The 13641-nt window shown below is 34.7% G+C and overlaps 1 protein-coding gene across 4 annotated transcripts in view; it reads left to right on the top strand.

Annotated features, from left to right (window-relative positions):
• The window catches only part of PCMT1 (protein-L-isoaspartate (D-aspartate) O-methyltransferase), a 42525-nt gene that overhangs the window by 18430 nt on the left and 10454 nt on the right, over nucleotides 1-13641 (top strand). For all 4 annotated transcript variants that reach the window (XM_010862538.1, XM_010862540.1, XM_010862536.1 and 1 more), the window contains 3 exons: nucleotides 5252-5356; nucleotides 7205-7325; nucleotides 9383-9468. In XM_010862538.1, the coding sequence (XP_010860840.1) occupies nucleotides 5252-5356; nucleotides 7205-7325; nucleotides 9383-9468 (312 nt within the window). The remainder of the gene's footprint in view (nucleotides 1-5251; nucleotides 5357-7204; nucleotides 7326-9382; nucleotides 9469-13641) is intronic.

Below are 13641 nucleotides of genomic sequence, written 5' to 3'. Positions count from 1 at the left end.
AGTGATCGAGCCGTTACTACATTTACTAAGTTGTTCAGCTAAGCAAGTCCAGTGGTGAGATGGCTCAATGTTCTGTGCATCCTGATGTGATGCAGTGGGAGGTGCCCTGCAAGCCCTGTGTGGTGTTCTTGCTAAAGTTCTTTGATTTAAATCTAATCATGTGGAAATTGACACATCTAGAATGTGTGGGTAGTATGTCGGACAGTTGGGCAGGGCTTTTAAAAGAAGTCAGTGCTCTGATAGAGCAAGAAAAGTGGTGGATGGAACAGAAGAATGGGGCAGAATATTCTGGAATTGGCATTTGCAAGGCATGAACTTCGAATGGATTGGAGGGAACAGCTGTAAAGGAGATTTGGGGGACAACTGAGGAAACCAGTGTGGTGTGTATGTTGATACTTTGTTGTTGTTCAGTTGCTAAGTCGTCTCCCACTTTTTAAACCCATGGGCTGCAGGCTTCCCTTGAGTGTTGATACTAAACAGATGATTTTCTTGAGTGTGGTAAAGGAGATGTGGTTGCAAAGAAAAATGTCCCAGTTTGCTTTTTTCGGCAGGTACATGCAAACGTATTTAGAAGTGTAGTATTATGATGTCCACAGCATATTTTCAGATGGTTTGATAAAATAGTTTGGCCCAATAGAAACAGTTGATGACTATATGAGGAGAAAAGGGTGTTATGTGCGTTTCCTGTGGGTTTAAAATTTTTCTGTGGGCTTGAAATTTTTCATAATTATTAAAAATGAGTTTTTTAAAAAACTTAAATTTTAGATTTAGAGATGAGCATGGATTATCCAAAAGAATATTAACTATAGTGATAAAAGCATGAAAAAAGCTGGTAATTGCGATCGAAGACCTTGACATTTTGAATCTGAATAGGATTTTAATCAGAGAAGGCAATGGCCCCCACTCCAGTACTCTTGCCTGGAAAATCCCATGGACAGAGGAGCCTGGTAGGCTTGCAGTCCATGGGGTTGTGAAGAGTCGGACACGACTGAGTGACTTCACTTTCACTTTTCACTTTTATGCATTGGAGAAGGAAATGGCAACCCACTCCAGTGTTCTTGCCTGGAGAATCCCAGGGATGCGGGAGCCTGGTGGGCTGCCGTCCATGGGGTCGCACAGAGTCGGACACGACTGAAGCAACTTAGCAGCAGCAGCAGCAGCAGGATTTTAATAATAGCTTAGCATACTCTCTTTTAAAAAAACAAATTTTATGCAAACCTAGTACTGAAAAAAAATTTCTGAGTTTCTTTTGGTGTTAAGTTGGGACAGTACTGCCTATAAATTAGGGATTGGCACCTTCAATCCTTCCTAGTCCTTTCATTTTTGGACTCAGGGAAGTCCAGCTGTTACAGGAGTTATTTTGTTTCTTTGATTATTTCAGCCAAATATGACACTTGTTATCTTATTAATGGGTTTATTAAACTTGCAGGGGATACTGATTGTTTCAAAATATCTGATAAAAGTTACAGACATCCTGAAGAAAGTTCACAAACTTTCTCTTAATTAGAGATTCCATTCTTCCTGCTAAGCCTCTTGTCTAAAAACAATAGCTTTGACTAAATAAAATGTTTCTAGTAGTTTCTTCAGTAAAAGTTATACCAGTGTGTCTCATAGAAACCTCATTAATTAACACTTCCTTGTTCCACTGGTTGATGTACATAATGGTAATTCAAAGATAGTATCCCACTCTATCTTTTTGAAACATCAAAGAAAGATAAGGTTAGTGAGATTTTTGAAATTTTTGAAAGTCTCAAAACTTACAGAGTTGCAAGTATATTATCAAGAACCTTTCTTTCTTTACTCCATTTGAACATATGTTGCTGAAATGATGCTCCATCACTCTTGAATACTTCAGGATGTAGTATATTTCCTATAAAGGACATTCTCCTATACAACTACAATATAGCTAGCCATCAAAACCAGGACATGAACATTGACACATTAACTCCCATTTAATCTTCAAACTCCCTGTAAGTTTTTCCAATTGTCCTTATGATATCCTTTATAGCAATACTTTGAACATTTAATCCAGGACTCTTTCATAGTACTAGTGGTTTTCACTCATTAGGCAAGAAGCTCTTTGCAAAAGAATCTATATGAAAAATGGAAAAAAATCAGTTTACTATAACTCTTTTCCCAAACACAGTAGCCACAGGTCTACATTTGCGTGTTGCTCCTAAATAGGTTTTGCAGAACCTTAATTACTTTCTGGAACATGGTTTCAAAATCCTCAAATTGTATGAGGCTGCATCTACTAATAGCCTTTTCCACTTTTTGTGTTAATTGTGGGAAAAGATAGCCTCAATGTCTTTTAAAGAATTTTTAATATGGAAAATTTCCAACACCACACATGCAAATAGGATAATATAATGAACCCTCATGTAGCCAGTCACCCAACTCCATTAATTACCAACAATGTGCTAATCTTGTTTTATATAGTTATTTCTCTTTTACTGTAATATTTTAAAGCGGTCTCAAACATAATATCATTTTACCCGTAAATCGTATAAATCGGAAGGATTAAAAGCACAACTACAATACCATATCATGCCTAACAATGTTCTTTAGTATTATCTTATACCTAGTCCATGTTCAAACTTTACCAGCTGTTTCAAAAAATTCTTTTATAGTTGATTTGCTTAAATCAGGATCCAAACAAGAGGCTTATGTTACACCTTTTTAATCTTTTAAAGTGTCTTTTCATTTTAATAGTCTCCCTTTTGAAAATGCCATTTATTTATTGACAAAATTTGTTCATTTATCCTATAGAAGTTCCCATATTCATTAAATGATTCTTAGCCATATTTAACTTTTTCCTTTTTTTTCTTTTCAAGAAAATTTCCTAATGGTTCTTCTGTTCATCACATTAGGAGGTACATAAATGTTTGTACCACCCACTTTTAGTGATTGGAGTAAATAATATTTTCAAAGTTTTTTTTTTTATTAAATTGCAGAAACCCAAAAGTGGCTCAGACAGTAAAGAGTCTGCCTGTAGTGTGGGAGACCCGGATTCAATCCCAGGGTCGGGAAGATCTCCTGGAGAAGGAAATGGCAACCCACTCCAGTATCCTTGCATGGAAAATTCCATGAATAGAGTAGCCTACAGTCCATGGGGTTGCAAAGAGTTGGACACGACTGAGCGACTTCACTTTCACTTTTGCACAGTGCACACATCTTAAGTGTACAGCTTGATGAATGTTTACGTGTCTACATATGTGTAACCACTACCAGGTCATTTCCTGCACTCCAGAAGGCTCCCTCAGTCAGAAAGGCTTCTTTTCCTAGTCAACCTCCATCCTCTAGGTAATCAGTATTCTGGCTTTTATCAGCTAAGTTAGGGAGTTTCTATTCTGTCCTCCATTTTGAATGGTACCTATATCTGATGATTAAAAAAAATTTTTTTTTTAATTTTGACGTAATTTCAGACTTACAGAAATATTCTAAGAATAGTACAAATAATTCCCAGATAAAGTGTTAGCATTGTACTACATTTGATTTATCATTTATTCTCTCTCTCCTTCTCTCTCCCTCCCCCTATTTATATGGGGGGAGGAAGATATATATGTATATGAAATATATATATATTTTTATGAACTCTGTAGGCTTAATTTGCAAACAGAATGCTCTTTATCTTTAAAAATAGAACGTTCACCTAAATAACCATACTACAGTTGTCAAAATCAGGAAATTAACATTGATACAACACTGTTAGCTAATTTACAGACCTCATTTAGATGTTATCAGTTGTTCTAATAATGTCTTTTAAAGAAAAAGAAGGTTGCAGATCAGGAGTTTCATTCAATTGCCATGTCTTTTTAATCTGGAATAGCGCCTTAGTTTTTTTCTTTTATAGTATTGAAAATGTTTATGAATACAGGCCAGTTATTTTATAGATTGCCTCTCAATTTAGGTTGGTCTGATTTTTCTTCCTGGTTAGATATGTTATACATTTTTGCCTGAAATATTGCAGATGTTATGTAATGTCAGAGTGTCCCATTTTTGGTGATACTAACGTTAATCATCTGATTGAGGTAATGTCAGTCAAGTTTCTCCACTAAGAAACTTCTAACTCCATTGTAAAGTTATTATTTTTCCCTTTTGTAATTAATGTGTCTTGGGCAAACACTTTGAGAGTATTTGCTCATCAAGTGATAATATACTAGTTTCAGCATCCATTTGTGATTTTTGACTTAATCAGTTATTACTGAACTGGTTGCCAAATGGCAGTTTTCTAAGTTCAATATTTCATCTATATTTGGAACATTTGGGAACAGTTTCTCCCTATCCTCCATTTATATATGTGTAAAGGGATATATTTACTTACTGTCACTATGGATTCATGGATGTGTATTTTTATCAACCAAGATCTTATAGTGAATGTGCTTATTGCTACTGGATCTATGATTTTTAGTAGTGAACATACCAGGCATTTAAGGACAGCTTTTGAGATACTATTTATTAATTCTAACCTCATATTTTGGAAAAGTACTAAAATGTAAGTTCATAAAGAGGATGGAATAGAGAAGTCTTTATTTCTTGGTTTGATCCAAACCTTAACCAATGACTTTATTTGATATGTAATTTATACTGTAAACATAAACATATGTATCCTTTGGCCCCCTTACTTCTACCTCTAGCTATTTATCCCATAGATATACTTTACAAGATTATTAAAAAGATTATTATCTTATGGCATATTAATACCTTTTAAGAATATTTATCTATTTGTTATGGAAGATTGAAGCTAACTTAAGTATCTCTCATTAGGCATATTTGTTCTTATAATACATTCGTACAAACATATACTCCTTTAAGATATATTTATAAATACATACATATTTGCTTACATATGCATAAAGTGAATATGTTTGAAAGGAGTCAGTAGAAACTGGTAACATTGGTTGCCTTTAGGGAGTGAGACTGGTTGGGGAGAGGGGTGGAATGGAAACCTTTCACTGTAAATCTTTTTATAGCTTTTTACTTTGAAATTGTTAAATTTTAAATATTCACATACTGGAGATCTAAAATTATGGAAACACTTTAAGCACAAGAATTTTAATCAAACTAGGATGTTCTTACATAATTCCTCTGTAGGTGTAAGTATGTAATATGTTATGTTTTCATTGTTTTGGTAGATGACAGTAGTGGAAAAATTGTTGAGAAGTTTGCAGCTTTATTCATATGCCATGGTATATATACTTTATGAATCTTGGGAAGAAAAATGAATACTTGCTTTGTTTTCTTTTGGCAGCATGCATATGCACTAGAACTTCTATTTGATCAGTTGCATGAAGGAGCTAAAGCTCTTGATGTAGGATCTGGAAGTGGAATCCTTACTGCATGTTTTGCACGTATGGTAAGAGCTTTATTTACTATTCTGGCCCCAACAGAAGCATATTATATGATTTGGCCATGTATTTTTTTCACTAGCAGTTTTTGAGAGTTTTCTTTCTTTTTAAATTCTGTTGAGATAGCAGTTAGAATATGTGTCACCTAGGATTTCTTTTTGTTGTGGTGGTGACAGAACATTCAGTTGAACTCTGGCAGAACTAGAAGGGAATTATTTGGTTATATCATGGAAAAGTCTAGAGGTCTCTCTGGCTTCTTGTATGGCTGGATTCAGAGAAAGATCTCAAGTTGTTATGGACAGTGAGTTTCTCTCTGGTTCTTGGTTTGACTTGGCTCTCCTCCACAAGTTCTCTGCATTCTCAGATATGCTTTTCTCTTGTGATCACACAGTGGCAACCAAGAGCTCCCAGACTTCATTCTTGTAAGTTCTCATCTGGCAGAACCAGCCTGATATCCAAACAATAGGTTTATTAGGATTGAGGGAGAACTCTTTTTACATTAAGAAAAATGAATGCATTTTTATTTTATTTTATTATACTTCAAATTTCATCATCAGAGGCTTATCTGATAATGACTATTCGGAGTTTGAGTCTGGAGGCCCACTCAGGCACCTTGGAGTAAAAGTTTATCTGTGCTCAGATAATCAAGTCAAGTTGATTAAGAAAAATCTTATACCTGGAGTCCAGCTTGGAAGGTTATGGTCTAGTTAAGGTAGCATTTATGGATCCTTTTTGACTAGAATCCATTTAATTTGCTGTCAATATATAATTGGCAGACTATTAGAATGTAAGCTCCAGAGTGGTGGGAATTTTTTCTGAGTTTTTTTCATTGATGTATCCTAAGCCTCCAGAACAGTGCCAGGCACACAATAAGAATTCAGATATTCCTTTTCAGTTGTTTGACTTGGGCTGCCGTCTATGGGGTCGCACAGAATCGGACACAACTGAAGTGACTCAGCAGCAGCAACCCTCACTAATGGGATGTAATTAAATACTAGAAATGGTGTTTAATTAATGGCTTGTTTTCTGTATTTGACTGTTTACGTTTTCAGAGGCATTATCATTTTTTTAAAAGTCATTTTATTTCTCAGTTATCTTTTTGAAAATGATACTAATTAATGTTTTTCACATGTTTACCATGTGCTGGTCAGTGTTCACAATACTCTTCATGTATTCTCTTATTAATTCCTCATGTCATTTATGGGGTATGTACCCGCTTCCTCCTCACTTTACAGCTGAGGAACCTGATTGATAGAATAACTTGTCAAGGTTATATAGTTGTAAGTAAGAAATTTAGATGTAAACCCAGATAGTCTGACTTCAGAGTCTTTATTGTGTTAATTTCATTCTACAGTTAATATTTGTGTTTAGGGTCTTTTAATATTTTTACTTATTTTTATATTTCCCACATGTGGCAGTAGAATCAGGTATAGAAATTCCTATAAAATTTTTTATGTATCTGTAATATTTAAAGTCACACTTTCAATGGAATTTAAATAAAAAATGGTTGCACTAATAACTACCATTTAATATTGGTAGCTAAGTCCCATTTCAGGATTCTGGGTATAAAAATTAGAAACTGAAGGAAGAAAGATACCATTTTTCTTAGTATTGTAAATTTTTAAAATTCTAGTTTTATAATTACTGAAGTATCATTATTCATTTAGGGTTATGGCTGAGAAAGTTATTGTCAAATAATCTATAATAGACTGAGTATTTAACAATCAAATTAGAGACTTAAACTGTGTATTTGTCCTGATTTCTCATTACTAAATATAACTTTGGATAAAGAAATATTTTATTGACACCTTAGAAAAACTAAGACCAATGAATTATTGAATTATTCTCACTTCCAGGTTGGACCTAGTGGGAAAGTCATAGGAATTGACCACATTAAAGAGCTAGTAGATGACTCAATAAATAATGTCAGAAAGGATGATCCAATGCTTTTGTCTTCAGGGAGGGTGCAACTGGTTGGTAAGTATCAGAAAACTTTGAAAATTTCCTCTCTGGAGAATTTTTATTTTCATAAAAATCCCATGCAAGTGACATAATATTCAGAGCTAATTATTGCTGCTGCTTTTTTTTTTAACAATCACTTTTAAGTACTAAGCAAGAAAATAAATTACTCTAAAATGTTACACTGGTTCTACCTTGACCAGGGGTGACATGACTATTAACCATTTCAGAAAATGTCATGTTGAGTTCTTTCTTCATTACTTTTTAAAGAAGTAACATCAAAGTAATCAGTGTTGAATATAGAAAATGTAAATGGTACACAGAGGTATGTAAGATAAAGAAAGCCTCTCTTTTTCCTCATGTTTTTCAGACATATAAATATGTGTATGAATAAATTGTACACACACACACACACACAGTTTTTTTGGAGAAGGCAATGGCACCCCACTCCAGTACTCTTGCCTGAAGAATCCCATGGACGGAGGAGCCTGGTAGGCTGCAGTCCATGGGGTGGCTAGGAGTTGAACACGACTGAGTAGCTTCACTTTCACTTTTCACTTTCATGCACTGGAGAAGGAAATGGCAACCCACTCCAGTGTTCTTGCCTGGAGAATCCCAGGGACGGGGGAGCCTGGTGGGCTGCCGTCTCGGGTCGCACAGAGTCGGACACAACTGAAGCGACTTAGCAGTAGCAGCACACAGTTTTTAGATTGACTTATACTCTACATGTTGTTCTTTTGTTTGCTTTTTTCCATTCAGTGGTATTTGTGGACACACTTCCATGTGAGTATGTTTTATATTGAGAGAAATAACAGACCTCAAAATATGCAGAAAATATAAATGTGAAGCTTAACAAGCACCTGTTTAATCACCACACTGATCAAGAAATGGGACATTATCAGCACCTTGAAAGTCCTCTGCTTTCTGTTCCCTCACCATAACTACTTTCCTTTTCCCTAGTGGTAACTAGTAACATTACTTTTAGGCATTTACTACCTAATTGCAGTTCCATAGATGATGTTCAATATCTTGAATGTTAGCTAAATGGAATCATACAGTACATATTCTATGATGAATGACTTTTCATTCATTGTTAGGTTTGTAAGATTCATCCTTCTTTTTGCATGATAGTTAATTTTTATTGCTGTATAGCAGTCAATTGTAGCAACATTACCAAAATTTTTTTTATTAATGCTACTGTAGATGGATATTTTGGGTTGTTTCTGATTTAGAGATATTCACAGTGCTGCATATTCACAATGTACGTAAGTCCAGATGCTGATATACACTCATACAAACACTTATTTCTGTAGGTGTATTATTACAGGTTCATAGAGTGACCATAGATATTGCAAAAGCTGTTTTTTGAAGTGACTGAACCAACTTACATTCCCATCAATAGTATATCAAGGTTCCTATTGCTTCACATCACAATCCCAATACTTGGGATTACTAAATTTTTCTCTTACCCACTTAGTGTATGGTAGTATCTCTGTGGTTTTAATTTTGTATTTTAATATTAATCAGTGAAGTTGAACACTTTTTCATATGTTTGGCCATTTGGATTTCCTCTTTTGTGAAATTTCTATTCAGATATTGAGTTATATTTTTCTTTGATTTGTAGGACTTTTATACACTAACCTTTTGTGTATTTATACATACTGTAAATCTCTTCTCCCACTCTGATATGTCTTTTTACTCTCATACTGTTCTTTTTGATAATTAGAAATTCTTAATTTTAATATAGTCAGACTTACCCATTTCTTGTAGTGTTTTTTATATCCTTTTTAAGGTACTCTGAAATCATGAAGATACATCCTTGAATTCTTTCTCAGACATACTGCCATTTTAACTTTTTACATTTAGACCTTTGATCTTTTTGACGTTCATTTTTGTGTATTCATGAGGTGTGGGGGTCCAAGTATCTATTTTTTCTTTGAATTATCCATTGTCCCAGCATCACTTAGTTAAGTGATTTTAAAAAGATCTGTCCTTTCTCCGTTTTAAACCTCCTGTAATTCTTCACACTGGGTAATTCTGTCAGAACAGGTGTTTAAAGCACTTTTCTCTTTCAGTGGGGGATGGACGAATGGGATATGCCGCAGAAGCCCCTTATGATGCTATTCACGTAGGAGCTGCAGCCCCAGTTGTGCCCCAGGCAGTGAGTTGGTTTTTTTTTTCTGTTTGTGTACTTTATTCAACTAAAGCTCTTAAACATTTATAGGAAATGACTTCTATTGATGTTGAAAATACCATCTATGTTACATTGTGTCCTTTTTTTTTTTGGCTGATAATTATGCTCAATTTGTAACTTGAATTTTAATTTTAATTAGCTGTGTATTTTAATTAGTTAGTAGGCAGTTTTTTTCATATACAAACAGTTGTATAAATGACATGAAGATGACTAAGCCGCGGCTCGTGACTGTCTTATTTCAAGCAGTATTTGATTCAACTAAGAACGAGTACACCAGTAAAATTGGGAAAATCCCTTTGGAGTTCATGACCTGGTAATCACGTGGTGTGTTATGTGCAAGACTATGTTAGGTTCATGGGTAATACCAGGAAGTATTTGTCATACATCTTATCCTCACTGACCTTACTAGAAGAGATCTATTGCACATGTATCAGGGAAATGAATGATTTGATAGCATATCATCAGCATATGATAGATATTGAAGGGAAAAGAAAATACGCCTTGTAGGAGGAGTTCAGAGGAAGGGGAGTATGTTGTATAGAATAGTGAAGGAGATTTCATACAGCAATAAAATTTGAACTGAATCTTAAAGAATAGTAGGAAGAAAGAAATCTTAATTTTCATAGTTGCAATGAGAAGATAGGATATTCTAGTAGTATATATTACATAGTCAAGGAAATATTTAAGTACAAAATTGAGTTTTCATTTCAGTAAGACTCTGATAAACTTATGTCAGCCCAAATAATCCTTGGCTTAGATTGCTATTACATGTGATTTTTACATAGTTCTTAACTAGATGACAAAGGGCTAAAATTGACTCTCTTTTGCCCAGTCTCATTAACTCCCCAACCTGGAAGTAGTTTTGTGTGTGTTTACACAGTTATAAGGAGCTGAAAGTTTGGAGATTTGTTCTGATTACTGACTTGTTACTCATTGGCTGAATGACTTTAGGAAAATGAACTGTTCTCTCTGGCCCTGTTATGTATTTTTAAAAAAAGACCAAACTAGTAGTTTTTAACAGAAGTATTAACGTGATGTAGAAAGTTGTACAAGTCATAAGTAAATAATGAATTTTCATATATGAACACATGATCAGTAGGTTTTTTTTAACTTCTTAAAACTTTCTTCTTTTTTGAAAATATTGGCAACCTAGGAGGAACAATTAAAATCTAAAATAGAAATGTGTTTAAATGAAAGATTCTTGGGGATAGGACTCATCTTCCTTACTAAGATCCTAAGATGATCTTGATGGGCACTTCTGGCTTTAGCTTGGTATGAATTTGAACATTTGTAGTAGCAGGTGGAGTATTATTTGGAGGGTGGCTCTTTACATCTGATTAAATTTGAAGATAGACATGCTGGAGGGGCTTTCCAGTTTTAAGAGAATAGAGTCAAAATGTTTATGCCTCCTTTGGATACCACTTCATAACAGCTAGAAAAACAAGAAACAGAAACAAGAAATATGAAACTCTATATTCAGTTATCTAGGAGATTATATTTAACAGTCCTGAACGCTACAGTGTATGAAGACAGAAAAGCAGATAGAGTAATAACTGACCTGGAAGGGTGGAGGAAGCTGAACCTAAGAGACTGCAGAGGGGAGTATCAGTGCAGAGGCTGCTTATTTTGCAGAACTAAGCAAAAGCTTAGAAAGTGGAGGCATCAGGATCTTGGAAACCAGAGATGACGTTGTGGCCTGAAAAAAGGAGCTGCTGCTTGAAATTCTTTATGAGGAACAATTAGCCTGAAGCCCTAAGAAAATTTCCAGGAACTGAAAGACATGATTCTGTAGTTTAAAAACATCTATTGAGTACCTAGTATAATGAATTTAAAAAAGAGGTGGGGGACCCACAATGTCACCATGAAATTTCAGAATATTATAAAGAGAATATTCGAAAAGTTTCCAGAAAAACAAAATGGATCGTTCATTCAGGGTCAGTAATCAGACAGGCATCAATTTGTAGATAAGCAGCATTAGAATGAACAAGTCAGAGGCAAAGCATCACAATTCTGAACTGAAAATGATTTCCAGTTTCCAATCTTGAATCCTGTACTGCACATACCACTAAATACATAGAAGAAAGATAATTTTAGACTTGCAAATCTCAATCTCTTTAAAAAGTATTCCACATACTGTTTCACAGAATACTTCTGGAGGAATTGCTTTAAATGTCATCAAAAAATGAGCGAGTAGAGAGACAGTGGGAGAAACCAGAAAGCAGCAGCCATGGCGTCTAGGAAGGTAGGACACCTCGTTCAGGAGAGAAATGGTCAGAGTTGCCCGTATTGTTACAAAGGGAAGTCCCGGTGTGACAGCTATGCAGCAGGCCTGGAGAGTAACCAGTCCAGATTTAGAGCAGAGGAGGAAAAGAACCAGAAGGGAGCCTACAAAAAAAAAAGAGAGAGAGAGAAAGGAAGGTGCTTATAAATAGATTTGACTGTATAAAAATTTCATTAAGAAGCTGTTGGAAGAAACACAAAGAAAATTAAGTGAGTGAAAAAAAAAGAAAAAGCTTCAGTTTTTAACTGCAGAGAAAACAACTATTCTACAAGAAAGGAAACAGTAACTGAGTACCTCTTGGCTCAGCTGCAAATTATGTTTACACAGTCATAACAGAAAATGGTTTTCATAAAAAATGATGATCTTGTTTGGATTAGGGGAAAGAAGCAGAATGCAGCTAGCCCTCTGTATCCAAGGGTTCCACATTCAAGGATTCAACCAATCACAGATTGAGAATATTCAGAAGAAAATTTTCAGAAAGTTCCAAAAAGCACAGAACTTAAATTTTTCATTGCAGTTTGAAGTTGTACCTGGCAACTGTTTAGATGGTATTTGCCTTGTTTTAAATATAATAAGTCTAGAGATAATTTAAAGTATATGGGATATATAGGTTATATGCAAATACTACACCATTGTCTATAAGGAACTTGAATGTCTGTGGATTTTGGTATCAGAGATAAAGTCCTGGGACCAGTCCCCCTTGGATACTGAGGGACAACTGTTTATGTATGAGAGCTTAGTCCTCATCTGGCATATAATTTGAAGTAGAAAAGGAAATGTTATTCAGCATGGTGACTATAGTTAATACTATGTTAATTATTGACTATATTAACTATAGTTAATAATACTATATTATATAATTAAAAGTTGCTAAGAGTAAACCTTAAAAGTTTTCATTACAAGAAAAAAAATTGTAATTATGTGTGATAATAGATGTTAATTAAGTTTATTGTAGTAATCATTTTACATTATATACATATATCAGATCATTATGTTGTACACCTAAAACCAACACAATGTTTATATGTCAATTATATTTCAGTTAAAAAAAAATAAATGGCATGCTTTAGAAGTAAGCACTATAAAAAAAGACAGCTAAAAGGTTTTAAAATTAATGGATTAAAGGAGCAAGATTGAGGGAGAGGAAAGAAGTCTATTTTTTCGTTGAAAATCTTGACATTTAGAGGAATTGGAAAAAATAAGGTAGACATGCTGACAACCAAAATTTTAATTAAGGACTCCCTTCTCTGGGAAGGTTTTTTCCTTACTGTTTTTGATTGATGGTCATCTTTCAGGCTGCATTCACGTTGTAACATGTGACTTAAAAATTTTCTAACCAGAGGGGCTGTAACTGAGCAATTTTGGTTCTTCTTTGATAGGGACGTCCTCTTTCTAATGCTGCAGGGACTCCAGCCCTACCTTCCTTTATCATGTCATGCTTCCTGTGATCCTAAATTCAGTCGTAAAACCAGAGTTCCCTTATCTCTGGTTCAGTGATGCCTTAAATTCTTAGATAGGATAGGGATTCCTTGCTGATTTTCTACACGTCCCCTCTTCCCCTCCAAACTACAAAGATTGAAAACAGGCATACAAGAATTGAAATTTTCCGCTTTGCCTTTGGTCTTCTCAAGAGGATAGTCCACATTATGTGGTTCAACTCAAACATTTTGAGCTTTGCAGTTATACTAGGTACTATGTTTGAGGCTAAGGGCACAAAGATGAATAAGACACAGTCCCCGTCATCAGAGAATTTGTACTGTAGTAGAGGAGGTCAGTAGTAAATGAGTGTGTGAGTAATTAAGTAACAAGTTTAACAGTGGAAGAGTAGATGTACTAAATAAGGTACATTTCTGCTTTCT

The sequence above is a fragment of the Bison bison genome, unplaced genomic scaffold (genome assembly GCF_000754665.1).
Source record: "Bison bison bison isolate TAMUID 2011002044 unplaced genomic scaffold, Bison_UMD1.0 scf7180017864483, whole genome shotgun sequence".
Classification (NCBI taxonomy): Eukaryota; Metazoa; Chordata; class Mammalia; order Artiodactyla; family Bovidae; genus Bison; species Bison bison.
Note: the sequence above shows the minus strand (reverse complement) of the source record. Positions and strands in the feature narration are given on the sequence as shown.